The 22,605-nt window shown below is 30.7% G+C and overlaps 1 protein-coding gene and 1 pseudogene across 3 annotated transcripts; one reads left to right on the top strand and one right to left on the bottom strand.

Annotated features, from left to right (window-relative positions):
- Positions 1-1,925: 1,925 nt before the first annotated feature.
- Positions 1,926-4,784, bottom strand: LOC124533699 (annotated as a pseudogene).
- A 2,415-nt stretch (positions 4,785-7,199) lies between these two features.
- On the top strand, positions 7,200-21,227 carry LOC124533858 (sodium-coupled monocarboxylate transporter 1). Of its 3 annotated transcripts, none has more exons than XM_047109403.1 (14): positions 7,200-7,362; positions 7,784-7,939; positions 10,624-10,916; positions 10,999-11,164; positions 11,372-11,483; positions 14,491-14,558; positions 14,637-14,791; positions 16,137-16,380; positions 16,823-16,938; positions 17,304-17,403; positions 18,457-18,627; positions 19,222-19,376; positions 19,500-19,698; positions 19,922-21,227. In XM_047109403.1, exons 2-14 carry the CDS (start codon positions 7,895-7,897, stop codon positions 20,201-20,203), a joined length of 2,106 nt encoding a protein of 701 aa, XP_046965359.1. In that variant the 5' UTR covers positions 7,200-7,362; positions 7,784-7,894; the 3' UTR covers positions 20,204-21,227. The 3 variants fall into 3 exon arrangements, with proteins under 3 accessions (XP_046965359.1, XP_046965361.1, XP_046965360.1); XM_047109405.1 differs by having other exon boundaries at positions 7,248-7,362; positions 7,792-7,939; XM_047109404.1 differs by having other exon boundaries at positions 7,348-7,362; positions 7,776-7,939.
- Positions 21,228-22,605: the final 1,378 nt, after the last annotated feature.

Here is a 22,605-nt window from a genome sequence, read left to right as displayed (position 1 = left end):
TCCTTAATTCTGCTCCTTATTTCTCTTGTAGTTAATTTAACATTTGTTCGTTTGACAAATTAAACAATAAAATACATATTAAAGACCAACCCCTTACGAAGAAACAGAAAATGAGCAAGTAAAGTTAGTATGAAATATCAACAAACATACAAATGCTTAACAATCTTAACATACTGTGTATTATGTATAATTGTTAATTATCTACATACATATTAAATAAATGCTTATTTATTCGAATTTAAAAAATCGTGTATCCTTATTACCGAATTAAGTGAATTACTTTTTGATTACAAGATCGTATGTTACACGATCGTATGCAAGACTTTCAAAATAATAATTCATTTAATATTAGAAGAGGGGTGTCGATATCAACCAATAATAAATATACATACACAAAATCTGAGCGCTTTACAAGCTTAAAAAGGAAGTCTATTTAATCCTATATATTATCTTAGCATAATTTGTTAAAAAAAAATTCCATATCATACTATCCGCTGCCGTATTAGATAACGAGAGTAGGCGCGAGTGAAGGTAAATCTCATGAAGCGTCATTTTTTATAAACGGCTTCAAGACGTAAATGGCATAGCTTGGTCTTGTTTAGTTACTATTTACATTATACATTAATTAACATTACACATTAACAGCCTGTAAATTTCCCATAACTGGGCAAAGGTCTCCTTACCCCTTTGAGGAGAAGGTATGGAACATATTTCATCACGCCGTTCCGAAGCTGGTTGGTGTAATACACATGTGGCAGAATTTCAATGCAGGTCTCATCACGATGTTTTCTTTCACCGCCGAGCATGAAATGAATTATAAATACAAATTAAGCACGTGAATATTCGGTGGTGCTTGCCTGGGTTTGAAACCGCAAACATCGGTTACGATGTACCTACACGTTCTAACCACTAGGCCATCTCGGCTATAGGTATATTCAATCTTACGACAGAATCCTCATAGACATACTCTGATATAGCCTTCGAATCTTTACTGGAACTAATCAAAGACAATGAGATTTGACATAGACAATTTCAATACTTTTTACTGATTGCATGTTTCCATACATAAACGTGTTACTGAACACTTCTTTGTGCTTAAAATCTTATCCCTTTTTTTAAAATTTATTTTCTAAAAAATATTGAATGCATGTAAATCTATATCTGCTACCTGATATTAAATAGAGTATTAGTACATTTGATATAGGTAGGTCTGTGTACCTATTGAATACCTTGTCTGATTTGTTGTAAACATAATAATAGGTAGACATCATGGTTTGTCCGGAAGCAGTCAGCATAGCGGTACTCTTGAGTTCGTGAAAGTGAAAATACTGAATTGCTGGGACATAATAGTGCCGTGAGACACTTCTCATAATGTCTATATTATACTACGAACGTGGTCGACTTACATCACAACGGAAACATATACAATCCTAGTAATGCAGACCTTGCGTGACACAACACTAATACTGAAAGAAAAGACCCTATTACTTATTATGTACATGTATAAGTATTTTTATCTTAATTACAAAATCATTATTTTCTCAGTCAAGAATTTAGTAAGAATATATTTTATAAACAAATATTACTTCAGCATTCTAATCTGATTGACAAGTTTTCACTTTTAGCACACAACTAAATGTCCTCCCTTGTTAACACCTTACGTAATTATTTCTTGTTGGAAATTATTTTCAAAGATTTTGTTACTAATCTTACACTCGAGAGACATTTTGACATAATTTGATATCTATTGAAATGTGGTTTTTGCGTGAGGAATACTTACATATATATTTGTACATTATTGTACTTTTTGATATTTGATAAGTTCAACTTGTTTTTGTTTTATAAAATACTTAAATACAGGTAATAAAAATACAGATTCTTTAATAAAAACATTTAATAATAAGTATAAAATATTATTTACAAGCGCACATCAATTTGATGCAAGATAAAAATAAATTTGCACTACAGGTTGGCTTCGTGCCATTGAATCCAGTCATCGGTAGCGGTTGCCCTCAAGATTTACGGTTCACCATCTGACTCCGTCCATACCAAGCATGCAGTTTACGTAACAACGTACTTCGAATGTTTTTAGTATATTTTTGGTATGGTAGTTATGTTCTGCTTATCGTTTTTGGTATACCGTTAAAATAAAAGGCATGCATGCGAAAATTGAGACAATTTTAAGGAGCACCATATTCAGACGATGGAGCTGATGCTGGTGGTCCATACTCTGGTGCTGGAGGAGCGGCAGCGGGGTATCCTTCTTGTTTCTGTAAAATAAATATTTTATCAGTGTTAAAAAAAATAAGGTTACAATAATCAAGATACAATCTTCTTTGCAACTTCAACTTGCAGCTATGGTAAAAGATGATAATTTCTGTCGCAAGATTGTAAACTAAAATATTATGAACGGTGATTCAATTTACAATAAAACGTATAAAATTTAAGTCAGGTCAGCTTAGAGTTTATATCATTTAAATGGAATTCACTTTATAATGTCTCATTTTTTAAAGATTATAATCTATTAAATCAAATCGTAAGCAGTATCAATCTCGCAAGAGATATTTCAATATAACGAGATTTGCAATTCTAAATATATTCCCGAAAACATATTTCGAATCGTAATTTGGATTGGGACGCCAGTAATATTTCAACTTTCGAAAAGGTTGTTTTTGAACTGTTGAAAGGGTTTTAGTTAGAAATACTTCTTATACTTTAACTAACATTTTGATATTATCCAAACTAAAATGTGCAAAAAGGAAATTGTTTCTTACGATTTCACGTTTTAACTCTAACATCATAAAATATGCGTATATGTTACGATGGGTCCTTTACCTAAAAGGAGGCCCGATTTGTCTACACAAATCATTTTGTAAAACTAAACTCAAGACCTATGAATATATAATGATACTTTTCATGGTGAACCTGGATTATAAAAGTTAGGATGTAAAATTTACACACAAAAATAAAAATAACATTATTTTATTTTTATTTTTGTGTTTTTGTGTTTTATTAAAAGTGGTTAAAATTACTTATTTTTTTCATTGTCCTATTATATTTCATTTTAAATCTGTTTACAGTTTCGAGATTATGGCCTACCTTATAAAAAATAATACTTATGACATTTTTGGGTTTATGTTGTTCATTTAAACAACCTAAATAATAATATTGTTTACGCACTGTGCACTGATCAAATTTGAGTGTTACATGAATATACTATTGTTGCAAGTGATTTATTCAGTTGAAAGGTTTACTTTATTGTCTTTACCGTTTTAATTTATTAGTTACTACAGTTGTTCATAATCTGCCTGTTTTAACGGTTCGTATTATGAATTTTAATTAAAATTGCAATTCAAATATAATATAATATACGTTAAGGGTTCATGGTATTGACGGAAACGCATTCAACATCAAAATCCTATAGTCGGCTCTTACGATGAGTTTTTAATTTTTATTTCAGAAAAACTGCTATGCATATATATTAGTATTGTCATTTATGCTCCAGACTGGTACTGAGAAGTTTAGGACAAAAAAACAATAACTTTTATTCAGACTGACTTTCGGTTTGAACCCAGAACTTCGGGGTCTATGGACTTGTTTCTAATCATTAAAGCAACGCAATCAAAACAAATCACTACTTGCATATTGTTGTGTTTGTTCCCTTTCTAACCGAAACACAGCATTACTTTTACTTCAAGTATTTTCGTACGAAAATATATTAGTGTATATAATTAAAAATAGTTGCATGATAAAATAGACAAATATAAAGTTATCTTTAAAAAATATGATATACCTATATTTATATACAGGTATCATTAATCATGGATATACATATAAAACTAAAATATACTATTTTAGTTTTATATATATTTTTTGTGAGCTTTTTCATACGCAAAACATACATTAAAATAATACAAAAAGTTTGTAAAATCATACCTGGGTCTTGTATCTGATGAAGTAAACTTCTGGTTTGGAAGGTTGGGTGGGCGCTGGAGTGGGAATAACGATCTCTGGTTGCTCTTCCGGCTTCTTGACCAATACGTAAACAAGTGTCTTCTCTTCATTTTGTGGCTGCACAGGAATTATCGGTGCAGTCGGGGTCGGAGGGGTAGGTGCCTTGATGAAAACTATTTTGTAGTGCTTCTGTGGCGGTGGCACGTATACCGGCTTGCGCAGAGCGGGCAATTCGTTGTCAGGTGGTGGCACATGTACGTACACATGTTTGTGTACGATAGGCTGTTGAGGTGGTCCATACTGTGCCGCCGGTACACCATAAGAGGTAGATGGAGGCCCGTACGATGATGGAGGTTCAGGACGTGCAACAACGCATGCTGCGATTATTGCGAATACCAATGACCTTAATACCTGCAAAAAAATATCCCATTGAATATATATAAGCCAATAGAAGCTTATACAATATGTACATTAAAAAAATTTAGTTCATGACTTTAACAGTACTTTTATAATATTCTCTAGGTAAAGTTACTCTTAAAATATTACAAATAAGTATATTTATTCCTGAAAAATTTACAAAATTTTTGTCCGTTGTATATTCCGAATAATTTCAGTATATGCGTTAATATTACTTAAACTAAATCACATATTCACTTTCGAATTTGTATGTCACAAGAGCACTTGGTTAAAAATTGTTATATGGCACAATTACACTAGGGGACCTACCATTTTGTCGCACATCCTTGCAACGTGATTAGACAGTTTTGAATGTGTAATGTCCAGTGAACAGATACACCTGCGTATATATGAGGTGTGCGCTCCATATCCGGGGAGGGGACTTTCGATGGCTCTCATGCTTTGCGCAATCTGATGGGCTCACACTTCACCCTCCCCCTGGCACCGCTCGGAGCGTAGATGAATGCATAATGGTAAAATTACTCCTGAATGTCGATATGAATATTTCAAAAACACTTTTCAATTTGTATTTGAATATTGTATACTTTAGAAAGCTATAAAATAAAACGTGTGTCAATATATAAATATGACTTTAAATATAAAATAGTCTTACAGAGTTTTAATATTTAGTCAGAAAATGTCTGAAACTGTTTTAAAAAATTAGGGAAATCCTTCCAATAAATCTACTCCTGTTCTATATTGTTTTGGTAAACGTTACGCGTATTTATAATACTTAATGGATTATCCTTTTATATACTATACAACTAATCATCATTATAATATAATTTCTGTAATAAAACATAATGAGTATTGTTATACACAAATATGTCTAAACTAGACTTAATGTTGTATAATTGTATAATGAATTTGGTTTCAAACATTACTGAAGCGAATATTTTTCAAAATGAAATCATTTTTAAAATACTCTTTGACAAAACAAATTATTTCCACTTAATTTTACTTCAATAATTCTGAGAACAGTGTCATCGATTTTCAAAACGCCATTTTCACACAATTCCATATTTAATATGATAGATTGAGTTTTTTCATTAAGACCTATTTGCAAATGATGTCGCGCCAATTTTCAAATTTTGTAGTTTTGGATTTTCTCGTCTTATGGTTCAAACAGAGTTCATATTGATGTATCGATCTACTTCATTAACGAGGGTGCACCATCCCCTCTACGTTTCATTAATTTTATCGGCGTTATTGTGCTTATTAAATAAATTTAATTAAATTGAAAAATCTATATTCAAAGCAATATCCCATGGCAAAAAATATATAAAAAAGAAAACATATTTTTAAAAACAATCATATATCTTGCCATTACTATTGATCATTGAAGAGTTCCTTCATCTGGAGTCAAGTCAAGATTAGAATCAGGTCATATTTACTACTATAAACCATGGTTATTGGAATTTGACCAATGTGTGATAAATTGGTCTAATTCAGCTGACAAGATATGACTTAAAAAAAATATCCTGCTAATGAAATAAAAGCTTATAAAAATTATGAGCTTTTATTTTATTATCTCAAGAAACGAAAGAGGCACTTGGAGACGTACAAATACAGACAGTTATACAAATAAATAAATATTGAACAACATCACATACATTACTCTGATCCCAATGTAATTCATACATATGTATATAAACAATATAGGGTATTTGTAAATAGAAACAGTTACGAGTTCACATAAGTGATATTAAACAGAGCTGAAAGACGAAATAAATAAAAAATTTAAATTGTAATTTTATCTTGCCAATACTGTTTTATGAGTGCATACAAATGTTGCCGGAAAAGAATTATGCTTAAACCTCAATTCCTTCTACTATGAGGACCTGACCCTCCGCGTTCCACGTATTCTATAGTTTATTTAAAAAATATATATAAGAAAATAGGTACCTTAATTAGAATTACTTTAATATTTAATGAGGCTATTAGCATTTGAAGTACTTTACAGCCGTTTAAAATTTGTACTTAATTGCCAAGAGAAATACACTTTTTATACTTTATTTTCTATTAAAAATGGAAATAAAGCATATTACGGCTCTATATTCTATATGGCCTAGTGGCTAGAACAAGTGAATCTTTTCCAAAGACCACGGTTTCAACTCCGAGTGATTGTTAATGTGTTTATAATTAATTTCTCGTACTCGACGATAAATGAAAATATCGGGAAGAAACCTGTATTTGATTTTCATTGTAGTAGGTAGGCAGACAATACAATCTCGTTTTCACGAAATATTATTGGTAGTTAACGAATTTATACAGAATTGCTTTACACAAGTGTCGTGAAGAAGACATGTTTTTGCTGAAATTAGATAAGATATTTCAGCACGTAAATTCGTTGGAAAGTTTTATATAATTGGGCAAGTCCCAAATACTACATTACTATACGTTAACTAGAAGAACTCAAGACCACACACACATTAAGATAGCTTGCTCGTTGAAAAAACGCATTTTTGTGCGATAAACAAAATTCACAGTATGTGTTTTTTTTTTTTTAAATGTCCCTTACAAAGCTAAATGTGCCATTAATTGTACTGTCTGATTCACAAAAAACCAACAAATTATGATGTTTCCTGGTGAGTATGGTACATTCTTACTAAAAAATATATATGAATAAGTAATCGAAGTAACGGATATGATTATGCCCGAAGAATATATATGATTATATTATTACGGTTTGCTCTCGAGCGAAATATGTTATTAAAATTATGTCGATATTAACAAAGTGTATGCCTAATAAAACGCTAAATAAGCGTGCAGCGATAGTCCAGCATTGAGCCGTTTCTTTTGATTGATTCCACGCTTTACCATTCGTGTGAGCTGAGACGCAGAAGTATACTAAGAAACAAAGAAAATGTACACGTTTGTTTTACGTTAAAGACAGAAATTTAGTGTATATTTTAGATTTGATTAGTGCCGATTGAAGGGGCACTTTTTTAAGTAAGTAGATAACAAATTATGTTACAAAATATTACTTAGTAATGCAATTGAATATTTAAGAAAATCATAATTGAATGTCAATAAAATAATTTTACGACTCTTTCTTAAGATAATCTAAAAATTAACCTTCAGGTAAACGATCAGTTATCAATGTTTATAAAAGTCATCGGTGAAACATTTTTAATGAGAATGTTTGTGCGTGCGGATTAATATGAAGTGATCTTTATTTTTAATGTATCTTTAATTTGAAATTCTTATTAAGAAACGAGTCCGATTGTGTTTATTTAAATAGGTATCAAACGCGTAGGACTTCTCGCGTGAGCCCTCGTCTGTTTTGGTCAGTTAACTATTCCGTATGATTGGAGACTTAATTACTATTTATTGGTGTACATGTAGAGCACATTTTACGACAGTTTCACAGTCTTATAGGACGTTCGGTGCGACAAAATCAGGAAACAATCACAACTGATCGTCATTTCCATAGAGGACATGTAAATAATCGTGAGTCTAGTGGCTTTACTATACAGCAGCAATGGGCTTATTCAAAAAATATCGAAGGACAGAAAATGCTTTTCAGGTGAGTGGTTTGTTTCATTAAATTGAGTAGACATTTCCTTACAATTAAGATCTTGTCTTAGTATAAAAATTACGGATATATATTAGAAATATCAGTTAAAAAAATATTATTTATTTCTCAATATAGATAGATTAATGAATACGTTTTTTGTTACTATAAATATGCTCTACGATATGTTTCAGGGATATTCATTAAATTTTTTATATTTGTTTATTTTTTATGAATGTAAGATTACATATTTTGAAATTTTATTTCGTATGAACTATATCAGAAACGTTAAAGTGAGTACTTTATATATCTTACAATTATTGTAGCAGTGTATTATAAGTGTACAAAAACGTAAAAAAAAACGTTGAGTAAATATTTAAGAAAAAAGATTTCCTAACAATTTACATGCAAAATTTCATGCAAATAGAAGTAAGATCTAAACTGTATCGAATTGTTTGGTTACGGTACCCTAAACTACGACATAAGAAAATTACACGTAATGCAATATCAACTAACATTAGATTTTCAACGGGATTACTTTTAAAATAAAATAAAATTTTGATATTTGATTTTCAATTCGAATTATTACGGTCTAATATTAGAACAGAACAGAAAATAAATTCGTGTATCGATTTAAAGATTAAAATCATTGATCGGAGTCACGTAGACTATTAATTGTGTAGTCCACGACTAATTCGTCAGGAGTGTATTCTAAAAACGTAATTGCATATTCGTCAGCCACCGCAAAACTTTCGCAACCATTATTTGGTAAGGAATACGTTCCAATATGTTTCAGTAATCAAGATGGATTTGTTTAAGAATAATTAACGGCATCACAATGTATCTGCTTGACAGGCCTCTCGCTTTAGATAATTAATTGATCATTTTAAAAATACTTACCCAAAATAGCATTATACAATGAAAATAGTCGTTTTGTAATTTTAAATCTCAAAATACAAATGTAAAACTGTCTGTATCTCTTTTTAACACAATTATAAGTGTAAAAATGTAAACTTTAAATTGTCGTGTAGGTATCTGGATCAACGATTACATAAAAACAAATTATATTTACTATTTTTTAACGTAGCAAGTATACAATATACCCATCTCATTACTAAAAGGTGATTATTACCTAAATAGCTACTAAGTAGTAGTGTCAAAATTTTCAGTAAGTTAAAAAGTAAGTTTATGAATTGAGGTTCTTGCAAAAACCTAGTAGGTAAATAGGTTTCGGTGACTTTAGTCCACATAATCAGTTTAAGAAATAAACGCCAAGTGATAAGATATATTTTTAAACGTAATATAAGGCATTATATTAGACATTCTAAATTCGATTTATTATGCATCTTCCTCACTAAGCCTAATTATTTATTTAAAAATTGTTCTACCGTTATATTTTATAAACTTTTATTTATATGAATCATCTTGGTCAACAAAACGAAACGCTTTTAAAATATCTCCATTAAATAACCCTTCATCAATGCTCACTCGTTAATTGTTAGGAATGTTGTTGACTCAAATATTGTCTTCCATCCCGTCTCCCATGAGTCGGCCTTAACAGGATTTAAAAGGCGGCTAATACCGGAATCTACCGCCTTAAGGAAGTAATGGAGAGATTGAATCCGGTTTTTTCCGCTCTGTAACTAGTTTTACTATCAGCGTGCCTGAAAGTAACTAGCTCGATGACTTAGTAGTAAAACAATGCGCACTGGGTCAGCGTCATGCAAATGTTTTGATGATTTAGACGAAGAATTTATATATTCTATAATTCGGATATATTTAAAAGTGAGCGAATCATTTCGAACAATAATTCAGGCATTTAAATTATTAGGGTATAGTTCTGCGAAATTAAATCGTCATAGTCATATTTTATAATGTTTTCTATTCAATGCATCTTGCATTTTCATGATCAGCAGGGTCAACCATACAATTTACAGAGAATAATAGTGATCAATGTTCAAATAATTTCAACTCTGATACCAGAACTATTCAAAGCTTAAATAAAACATACACCTATATTATATATATTATTCATCACTGCAATACAAAAATGTTTGTTATACTGACTAATATCATTATATTCAAAATACTTGCCGGGAAGTACTTAAAGTAGTCGTTTTTCTTATATATATGAATTTCTGCTTTTGCCTTCGATACCGTGGGATTTAATGACATAATGTTTTCCTAACAATTTGATTGTTGGGTTCCATTTATCCGCCATAATTAAAAAGGCAGTACAGTCCCCGTTAATTGATTCGAAGAGATCAATGAGTAACACCCACTGCTCAGTAATTAAACAATTGAAAATAATTACGCTTTAAAATGCAATTTATATGAGACTTTACATATATTTAATTTTTGTATGGTTGAATTGTAACTTAAATAAACTTGAGAAAATCCTACTAGTTTAAAATGGTTACGATACATTCTTGAATTTATTTCGACCCATCTTTGACAATTCCTCACAAAAAAAATCTCAGCTTTATCAGTACTGATGGTGATTCTACTTATTTATCTCAATTACAATACGATGTGGATTATATTTCGAACCAACTTCGACTGTTGAGTTAATAGAATAGGAAAACGGATGAACGGCAATCATTAAGTTTCGATTCGATTGTGATAATGCAACAAAGTTTTCGTAGAATTGGCGTCTTGTTTGCTACTAAATGATCTAAAAGTATTCTTCTTTACAGGAAATTGTAGCACTCATTTGGATTTTGAATTTCTTGTCGTCAACGCAAGCAACAAAGCTTCCTCTTGAATTAAATAGTACCAATAATTCTGATATATTTCAACCAAAAAATGAAACTAAGGCTTCACTGTTTACATGGGAGGACTACAGTGTTCTTGTTGCGATGCTTCTTATCTCCTGCGCTATAGGCGTCTTTTACGCATACTTTGGTGAAAAGCAGCTGACTGGAGATGATTTTTTACTGGGAGGATCTTCTATGGGAACATTTCCAATGGCTTTAAGTTTAGCAGCAAGGTTTGTGTTTTGTTTTATAAATATATTTGATAATATATTCCTTTCATTTTGTATAAAGGTAATAATGCATTTTTTTCGATAGCTTTATCACAGCCATCGAGCTACTAGGAAATCCAGCTGAAATGTACGTAGCGGGTGGACAGTTTTGGATGATATGCTTAGCTTTTGTACTGGTTATTCCCGTGACTAGTCATCTGTATCTGCCTGTTTTCATGAGACTGAGATTAACATCATGCTATGAATATCTGGTAAGAGGCTTATACTTACGCACAATCGCAAAATAAATCTATCTGAATCTAAATCTGAACTATAGAATAAAGCAATTAGTTATAATTAGTATATCCATTCTTGTCAGTCTTTCCATTGTATAAAAAATAATATACATACTTCTCGATATTAATAATAAATAAAATAGAATAAATAAATATATGTATTAAGAAGTAAATGTTTTACAGGAAGTCCGTTTCTGCAAATCAATGCGTGTTTACGCGAGCGCACTCTACATGATGCAAATGATACTGTATACGGCAGTGGCTGTATACGCTCCAGCACTTGCACTATCTGATGGTAAAGAAATTATCATTTTATTTTATCATCGTTCATACTTATTTCTATCCATACTAGACTTTTCCATTAATGAGAGTTTTCTCAAACTGATAACCAATGACGAAGGAAAGGAATAAATTGTATATTTTTTAACTTTGATGAATTAACTTGACTTAATACATGATTTAAGTAATTTTTTTTAATTCTCAACGTAGTAAGGATGTAGGTAACTGTTAATGTCAGTTGGGTTAAATTACTGATAGAGTCATTAATGTTAAGGTTATTGATATTGCAACTTTTAAATACATAATAAAATTCCGTCATAATTGCATCGATTTAATGTGTTAGTAAAAGTAGGTAAGGTCGAAATACAGTAAGATAATATTGTATTTGTATGCAACGTTCTATGTTTTATGATAAAACACTTCTACGATTAACTATGGAGAAACATGTAAAAATTATGTATGATGTAACGATATAATAGCATATCACGTAATTAGCAAATAATCTTAGCAATTATATTTGAATACGTATGTTTTTTATGGCTTATATAAGCCGTTTTTATATTAAAATTGTGTCAGCACGTAATGGTCAAGCTATTTTGTACTACAATCATAATAATGGTCATATAAGTACAGATGTTTAAATGATTTATAGTTATGAGATGAAATAAAATACAAAAACTATTTTGTAACTATGTATTAAATAAGCTTTTGACAATTTTATTTTTGACAATGATTAGATAATAATTGTGTTCAATTCACAAGAGAAAAATATTTCCTATAAATCTAAAAAGTAAGGTAAAACTATATATAAAAATAGATAAATAACTGTGGATTCATGTCGGCATCCTTTTTCACTTAACTTTATCATACAACGAGTAACATTTGGAAAATAACCGCGACAGTCTAGGATCACGGTGCCCAAAACCATTAGAAAAATAAAATATATGTATTCTAATCACGGATATGTGGTCCCTACAACACGTAATGGTTACCCAATAATACTGTGTAAGGATTCACGGTCGTATTATATTGCAATAAAGTACGTTTAAATATGTTTAGATGGGTACATCACTACCGTCAAAATTTAGTGTATAAGAATTAATAAAATTCTACGTTTCTATACTACATGACATTAATAGAGATGTAATAAAACAACATACTAGTTATGCGTAAATATGTATGTATGTATTTATAGTTTCAATAAAACAATACAAACGTACAAAGTCGCGTATCAGAGTAAACTAAAAACAGATTAAGAAAAAGTGAAACACATCATATGACATTAAAGAGAGATCTATAAAGATATTCATAACGCATTAAGTGTTATACAGTCTGTAACATCAAAGTGACTCTTGCACAATGGGATGACAATAGCGTCATAAAATTAATTCGTAGATAGTATTCGCTAAGTGTTATTCTTAAAAGTTTCGTAACTATTTAACTTATAACTCACATCAATATTTGATCGTTATTTGTTATCCGTTAAGTAAAAGTTGCCGTTAAATCACATAACGTTAAAAGTTATTGAGTTACGCATCATTATTTCATTTACATACTTAATTGACATACTTGCTCTCATAGAAACTTATTTAATGGTACCTCTCAAGGTAAAAAAATATATATCCTACCCTACTACTAATATTATAAATGCAAAGTTTGTGAGAATAGATGTATGTATGTTTGTGAAAAAACTACTGGATGGATTTGGATGAAACGTTACAACTTATAATGATTTTATGTAATTTGGTCATTATATAACGATACATATAAAGTACCCTTGCGAATCCGGGCGGGTCGCTAGTGACTCTTGATCCCGAAAAATAGAAAAATCTATACCTCCTAATAGCTAGGATTGCAAATAATCCGCTAACGAGTTAATTAAACACACACACATAGGCACACAACGTCGTTATATCATCGAATATTAATTGAAATCGCAAAACAAATTGATGATACATTCGATTAAACTTTTAAACGTTGGATTTTTATATTGAATTTAAAAGTTTAACATATTAATGAATCAAAGAAAAGTCTTTTTAATACGTATAATTTCGATACAATCATGCAAAAAATTGTTAGTAATATTTAATTGATATTTACAATAGATTTACAAATTATACATGATATTTAATTTGGAGTATACTTTCGGGATATTCAGCAAGTCGGAATGAAGAAACGTTTGAATGGATCAAATGAATATTAAAAGTAAAAATGATTTCAATGAAGGATTTATTCCTAAGTTTTAGCAAAGGATCTTCATGAGTTTGAATATCATTACAATAGCGATGTCACTTGCATATTTATATGTGTTACAAGGCGAAAAAATTTTCGAAACTATATTTGATATATCAGGAGCATACGAATTTTATTGACATTGCGTAATCAAGTTATGTATTCAAAAGAGCCCATTGTTCCAAAAGTGGAGAGTGATTGCAGCCCATGAACTTATTATAATATTATTATTGTAACGTATAACACACTGGTTACGTTAGGGGTAGTGTAGAATTAAATCGTACATTTTTTTTAATCGCAGCGTTGTTTTACCTACAAGATGAAGTTGTTCGCTACACTGCCAATTAATTGTAGAGTCGTTCAATTTTTTATAGGATGCATATCTGGAAAATATAATATTACTGCAAAAAATCTGGTCAACCTATTCAGTTCAAATCTAGACATTGTTCCTGAAATAATAGTTGCGCGTTAACCAAAAAACTATTATTTTGAAATTGAGCTCTACAATTTACATTGTCATGAACTGTACACTGTCATAGTTATTAACTTTTATATTACTGTTATATTATAAATTAAAAGTAAACTAAACAGATACTGTATTGTTAATAGAGACTTAAACTGAGTTATTCAGCGACACCAAAGCCTACTCTTACATTGTGAAAAAATGTTACTTCTTTAAAAAAAGTTACTATAATTTTTAATGATTTCATACATTCCTAACAAATAAGTTTGCCCAATGGTAGCAGTTTATAAATCAACAAGTAATTGATCGTTGTATTTTTAAATTACAGTGACCGGCTTAAATACGTATTTGGCAGTATCAGTGGTTTATATAGTATGTATATTCTATGCATCTCAGGTAAGCACTGTACAAGTATCTTCCTTAAGTGTTTATTTATCGGGGGTATTTTAACTAATTATAAAGTGATTGTTTCAGGGTGGTATGAAAGCAGTTATTATGACTGACACATTTCAATCAGCAGTCCTTCTTGGGTCATTGGCCGCAGTTCTTGCCCTCGGTGTAGCCCAAGAAGGTGGTTCTGACTCCATTTGGGATTATGCCCGGCGCACTGACCGACTACACTTTTTTGAGTAATTAAATAATTTTACATTTATTTCATTTAATTTTTAACATTTAAATATATATTAACATAAGCTATTTTTTTAACAATACATTTTTATGTCATACATAATATGCTGATTATAAGGTGCTTATTTTTATTTGACAAGCTTAAGCTATTTGTAAATTACACCAGGAAATATACTTTTAATTTAAATGATATAATATTATACAACACGCTCGATGTTAGGCCAATAAAAAAATAAGTTTTTTCGATAGTAAAGAAGTGAAAGATCACAATAACAATATAACTAAAAGTTTATTGTGACTATATAATCAAATGAATGTTTTATATAATAATGTATTTAAAATTGGACATATAACTATTACGCGCTAATAAATGTGCTTTTTTTAATTATTATTCTTTCTATAAACAAAGGAACTATACTGTCAGAATTTGTTTGTTATATTTTAAATTCTATTTACAATACATAGAGTACTAATATACATTTATTACAAATAAGAATTTAGCTTCTTTAACGCTAGGAAAAATAAAAATAATTCTATAGAATTAATTATAATTAATTTCATTTCGATTGCAATTTTAAATAAAATAAATAACATAAAGTACATGTATGAATGGATATTTAATAAAAATATGTTGCTGATAAAAACTTAATATTGATAAATCTTGCTGTATTGCTATATTGCAAAAAAAAGTTAGTAAACGCAGAAACAAAATGGCAAGGTGGCGGATTTACCAATACCTAAGCTAAGTAGGCTGGAGCCTAGAGCGACAAATTTAGAGGGTATTACAGAAATATATATCTTACAGAAATTAAAAAAAAAACTTATAATCATACACACATTATTGTATTGTATACACATTACGTCCGTAATCCGTACACTCGTCACTACATAGCGGGTTGGAAAAATAATGTAGTAACTGACCGAGATATCACCTAGTTTATAATCATGCTAATAACTGGAAAAAACCGATGTAATAAGGACGATAGAACACAAATCATAAATGTTGCCGAAAAAAATACGGGCGGCAAAATTGAATAGCCTACTAGCCACTGCTACTAACGGCAGATTTGTAAATCCCCCACTGCAGTTGATTAATCTCTTTAAATATATAAAAATATCATACTATACGATTACGATAGGTATATGTTATTTTTACATTATACACCATTCGAAAATAATTAATCACTTATTTTTGTATGCATTTTGTAAAATTATATTCGTCTCGTAAAACAAATTAGAAGATACTTTAAAAAAAACAGTTAAGGTGCCAAGTCTTAATAAACAATATTAGAAATTACAAGAAATATCTGTTTCCAACATTATAAAAGAACAAATTTTATGTTTTAGCATGAATCCTGACCCGACTGTGCGACATTCATTTTGGTCAGTGGTAGTCGGCGGAACCATATACTGGATAAGCATGTTTTGTGCCAATCAAGCTTCTATACAAAAGTATTTATCAGTGGAACGACTATCTCAAGCTCGAATTGCTCTTTGGGTTTCTGCTATCGGCTTAGTATCCGTCTATTCAGTGAATTTCGCTACTGGGGCCCTCTTGGCCAACCACTACGCTGGATGTGATCCGATTAAGGTATTATTTTGTTCAATAAATAATTTTAGATAATATTAATATCATTTATTTGAAATATAATAATAAGTTTTATAACTGCATTGAAGGAATTCAAACGAATACTTATGCAAAATATATGTAAGAAACTTGCATTTAATTAAATCACGTTGATTAAAACCGGTTAGTGATTTTATATATATGCAACACAATGCATTTTAATAGGGAACAACTTTTTAGTCTCTTTGATACTGGTGGTATTCATATAATTTAAAAATATTCTTTGAAACCGTTAAATTCCTTTATTGCCTAGCATGAGATGAATAAAATTGCTAACCCAAATTAAGCATGCGATAACTCACATTATTATTAATGGCCAGAGTTGGTCCTACTGTACTAACCAATAACTATTTGTTATCTATGGAAATATACTTTTGAATAAGAATTACATATAATTTCACCGCAGGCGGGCGTAATTAACGCTTCAGATCGTCTCCTACCTCTGTACGTAGTCCGGCAGCTCGGAGAACACCCCGGTGTACCCGGCTTTTTCGTAGCGGGCATATTCGCTGCGAGTCTTGGGTAATATTATAATTATTAATTAAACGTCACGTACGTATTCAGTTTGAAACAAATGTTCGTATTTCCTAAAGTAAATTTCACTTTTACTACTAGAACCAAAGCGTACCGAAAGTCATGAAGCCAACTCGGAAACTAATTCTGTAGCACTCTTGTTGTCTTCGAAATTAGGACTTAACTAGAATATACCAGCTGACATACCGGTTTCAATTCGAGAAGTATAGTCTGGTAATTAAGGTCTCAAATTAGAGCTCTTTATGCCAACACGATTTCATTTAAGTTTTTGCGAACTCGAATGATTTGTTTCAAAGTATTCATAACAGCATGTAGGTTAATAAATAATCATAGGATTGTTTTATATTTTTCAGCACTGTTGCGTCTGCTCTGAATTCATTATCGGCAATTGCTTGTCAAGATTTAGCGACTGGGTTGTTGGGCATCACTTTACCCGAAGAAAAAGGGGCAGCAGTAAGTATGAAATTAATAAATTATTAAACAATAAAAGTTTTAATATGGCGTTTGGAAACATTTCGACAGCCACAGCAAATATTTCCCCTATTGTTAGTACATAATGTATTTCTTTTACTCCAAATGATCCGCAGACTTTTTTTTCAAACAATACGTGACACCTGAATCTGCATTAAGCACGATTATATCTTCGTGAGGATAATGATAAGGATAGAATCCTGCATAATGCACTGTAGAACATGCTGTGTGTACTGTGCTATGGTGTAGAGAGTTATAGTTTTTTAGAGAGGACTCTCTTATTAAAACTTTAATTAGGCTATATTACAAAATGTCTTACTTATAACTTAGCTATTGAACTGATTATATATTTAAATTTTATCCTCAACTTGTATTAAGTAAGTAAGTTAAGTGAGTGAGTTAGATTTTTTTACATTGGATATTATTTTTAATTAATTTTGTGGGAATTTTAAAGAGTACAAATTCGTTCATGTTCGAATACGAATTCCTACCAGCGTCCTTTCTGGTCATTTTATTTCGGCAGTTTTGAAGTAAATTCCTAATTTTTATACATTTTTGGAAAGCTAAGAAAACGGTTATGTTTTTAAAATAATCTGCAGAACAAGTTCCATAATGATTTTTTTAGTTTTTAGGCATTTTTGTGGAAACAAAATTTTAAAAATATTGAAATAATATCGTTTTCCGTCTCCCATTTTTAAATTTGGACTGATAATGATTGTTTAAATATTTACAAATATCCAGTGCTTATTCTTTTTTATAAATCAGAAGAAAAAAATAGAATTTTATTAATATATTTTTTAAATAAATTTTTGAAGTTGCATTTTTGACAAATTTTGAAAAAAGCTAAAAAACGGGATAACTCAAAAACGGTTCACTTTTGAATCATGTATATGGGGGTTAAAATTATTGCAATAGTCACCTCTATCACCTCCTAGCGGATGTACGTCGAATTACCCTGTATATACCTTTACTATAATTTAATATATTCTGTAACATCGCTAATGATTTTTAAATAGTAAACAATTATATTAACAGATTGCAAGATGGGTTTGTCTTGGTTGTGGGGCACTTTCGTTCGCGCTGGTATTCGCAGTAGAAAGGTTGGGACCAGTTCTCCAGCTCGCACTCTCTTTCAATGGCATGATCGGAGGTGTCTCACTCGGACTCTTCAGTCTTGGAATGCTATTTCCTTGGGCTAACGCAAAGGTTAGTTAGTTCGATTAAATACAAGTTTTTTTTTGTTTGTTTATTTCTGAGAGCTATAAATTACTTAGTATAATAATCATTTATCTAGTGCTCGGCGGTGAATGAAGACATGTGTATGACACTGTATGTGTTAGATGAATTTGTAACACCATTGTGTATCTATCCAACTCGTACGGGATCAGCTTGGTGGTATAAACTTCAAATCTCAAGAAAAAATAGGTTTCACCCTAACAATGGCATATTTACAGGCTGTCACCTGCACGTTTCTTCCAAGTGCAAAACGTCTACGTGTAATTGGAAACTCTGCTCTGTCCTCATCTCAAAGAATTCCTCGGCCCTAACATATAATCTAACTACTTAGATTTTATACAAGAAATTTGCAAATTTCTTTTTGACACTGTTTGTAGCCATAAGACAAATTATTTAAAATAAGAAATTAATTTGAGGATAATTTTTTTTTACTGCAACTTTGCATAAAATTCTACATCTGCTGTGACACCTCCGTCACAACCTTTATTCGATTATTATAAACTGAACTACATGTATACCTTAACATTACTTTTTACTATTTCTTATACAAGTCTTTCTTTTCAGGGTGCTATAGCTGGAGGTGTGTTTGGACTCGTTCTGGTGGTAGCAGCGGGTGGTGGAGCACAATTCTCTCACATGCCTTTGCCACGCCTTCCAACATCGATTGATTCTTGTCCAATATCTCTCAACGATACTTCCTTTATTAACTCCGAGCCTGTGTAAGCTATCACTTTAGCCATTATAAATAGAATATCAGAATAGTCCTTTATTTATTTCAAAATTTATTAACTTCAACGAGGTTATTTAAATTTTGTATGGTAAATTACTTTGTCCATTTGCAGAGAAAACCAGGATGATGCTGTTTTCTGGCTGTTTAGAGTATCATATCTATGGTATACAAGCTTAGGCTGCGTGGGCACCTTGCTCATTGGTCTAGCAGTATCTGTGATTACCGGAGTAACAGACCCCGCAGATGTTCCCATTGACTTAATCTCACCACCGGTTATCAACTTCCTTAATTCATTGCCCATCAAAATTAAGGTAAATTTATAATTAAGATTAAATCTCATACAAAGTTAGAAAATAATAATTACCTATATCAAATTAATTGAATATATTTACATAAGCCTTTCTACATGATACATGTTTTTACCTAATACCTGTAATAAATGTGACTAATAAGATTTAATCACATCTTTATTCTTTTAATTCATTTTATCTTTTTTACTGAAAGGACCTTATATATATTTTTTTTAAAATATAGAAAGCATTACGAGTGCCAACACGCATGGGTTCAGAACGGCGGAGGAGTTCCAGCGTGAGACCGCCGAATTTAGCCGACGACAAAGACACGAGACGTCGTCGCCGACTATCTGAACTCGCGGGGGGCGTTTTCTACAGCGACGCTCCCACGCTCACTCGGGGGCACGACAACTTAGCTTTGGGTCTGGATTCTGAAAAGCCACCGCCGGAAGAAGCCAAGCGCACTAGTTTCAAACTCGACGCCCCATTGAATCCCAACGGTCCACAAACTTCTACTTGTTAATGTTAGCATGTAAGAGTATCTTATTCGATAATAGATGAACTCTATACAGTTTAAGCTTTAAAGCGATTTTACAGGATTCAGCTGAATTTAATGTAATAACATTCGATTTAATAAAAAGAAAAAGTTATACTAACGTGAGAAGTAAGTACTTACGTATACCACAAATGCATGTTTACACATAATTTACACGTAAATTGTTGAGAAAAGATATTGTGCCACTACATAAGGATAAGATATCCTTGCCCTTAGTGTACTTATCATAGCATCTAACATTTGTGAAGTTAAGTTTATGAAACCCCAATTTTAACGCATTGTTAGTTATTTTTTTTAGTCACAAATTGTTCGATGCGTCAATCTTATGATTATTAATAGTAGACACTTTGTTATTTTGTACATAAATAATACCTACTACTTACCTACTTATTTTAATCATAATACTAAAAGTAAATTATAAGATTTTTTACTCACTAACTCTTGACTTTTATTTATTTTTTGATTGAATGATAATACATAAGACATTCATTCAAATATTAAAGATTCTTAAAAATATTATTATATACCTACCTCTCTTAATATGAACGCAACTTTCAAAACCTCGTAATTTAAAAATGTTAATTATCAAGGATATTTTGAGTGAAAGTAATGTGATGTACTCTTATTAAAAATGCGAAGGTCAGGTTTTATCTTGGTATATGATAACCCTAAAAAAAGGATTTCTAAAATTATTTAGTTAGTATAATTTAAAATATTTTGACATCAATATTTATACTTAGCTCTTATTTATTTACTAAAAATATTGTTTTGTGAAGACAAATGTAGGATCTTTACGTCGGTCAAGGCACACTATCTCTGTAACCAATTTTTAATATTCGGCTCCACGCGCTTGACAATAACAAAACAACTTTTACTATGGGCTTTATTATAAATACCGTACGTAATTTGACAATTTAAACGATGATGATTTTAATAAATGTTCTAATCATTTATGGTACAACAAAATATTTATTTAATATGAACTAGTTACATACTTACTCTGAATATTAAATATAATTATTTCATATGTCTACACTGATTACCATATTTTATTTACTTCAAAATTAAGAATATCCTAACAAACTATCCCTCAATTTCACTATCAAATTATGACATTTACAAACGTAGGAATAAGATTTTCCTTACAAACAGCAATCTGAGCAGCGATTTTAATGGCTAACTTAAAAAATCACAAATGTTTATCCAATTACATCCAAAATTTCGCCCTCGTGGTTGACGAGTTCTTAAAAACGCAAGAACTATTTTATTTTTATTATTTATTATATTTATATCGGCTTTGTACACCCCTACCACTTTCTATATCTGTTTTCCTCTACCTTAAGGGTGTCTGGAAGAGCTAACACAGCGGTAGCGATAAGCGGCAGCGTAAGCGATAAGGCTCTTGTACATTTTTCCTAACCGTGTTTATGTGATTTATTTACTGGTGTACAATAAAGCGTATTTTGATTTTGCTTTGATTTGAACTAAGTAGGTACAGTAACCGTGACACGATTTTTTTTAAAAGCATAACATATCTATAGCTTCGTGCTTAAAATGAAAAGGATTGCAGTATTTTCCATCCCTTTCGTTTTGTGTATTTTAATATTAATTGATGACAGAAATTATATATAAAAAAAAATGTAGCAGTAAAGTTTATTTTTATTATGTGTTCCATATTTTTGAACACCTAGAATGCTTGGATACCATTGGCGAGATGACTGCAACCATATTTATGGCGGTATGACTGAAACGATCTTGATATGACATTATAATTGTCGACTTTTAAGCGAGTATATTTTTGACAACAATGAGGAAACTTTATTTGTATATTATTGACTTTTTGTTACGTCTATTTATTTGAATACCCTGAGCGTCTCAAATTATTTGACGCTGACTGTACTATCTTTTATTTATTTTATTAATATTCATAAGCATTTGTGCAATAAGTGAGAATACTATTTAAGTTAGCTACACTATTGCTATGATTTTAGACATTTATAAGTTACTACAAATTACCTACTTTGGTAAAAAATAAATTTTATTAATTTTGTCAAATCTTAGTATAAAACAAATAGAAAAATCGTATTCACTAGAAAACAAAAGGACTAAAATTAGGATTAGTCATAAGCAAAATTCATGCAATATAATTTATTGTTACAAGGATTCAATGGCTATTAAATGTTTGTAACAACAGCTGTATCGAAAAGCCGTTATTTACTCATTTTTCCTCGACTTTTTATCACCGTCACGAATTCATTCGTTTTTTGTTAGATTTGATTTGACATTATTTACATTGGGAGTATTACTAGCACTCAGCGACGTAAGTTGTGTGCGCAAAAAATTAAAAAAAAAGGCTAACGATAAACCAC

This window comes from Vanessa cardui, chromosome 11 (genome assembly GCF_905220365.1).
Source record: "Vanessa cardui chromosome 11, ilVanCard2.1, whole genome shotgun sequence".
Classification (NCBI taxonomy): domain Eukaryota; kingdom Metazoa; phylum Arthropoda; class Insecta; order Lepidoptera; family Nymphalidae; genus Vanessa; species Vanessa cardui.
Note: the sequence above shows the minus strand (reverse complement) of the source record. Positions and strands in the feature narration are given on the sequence as shown.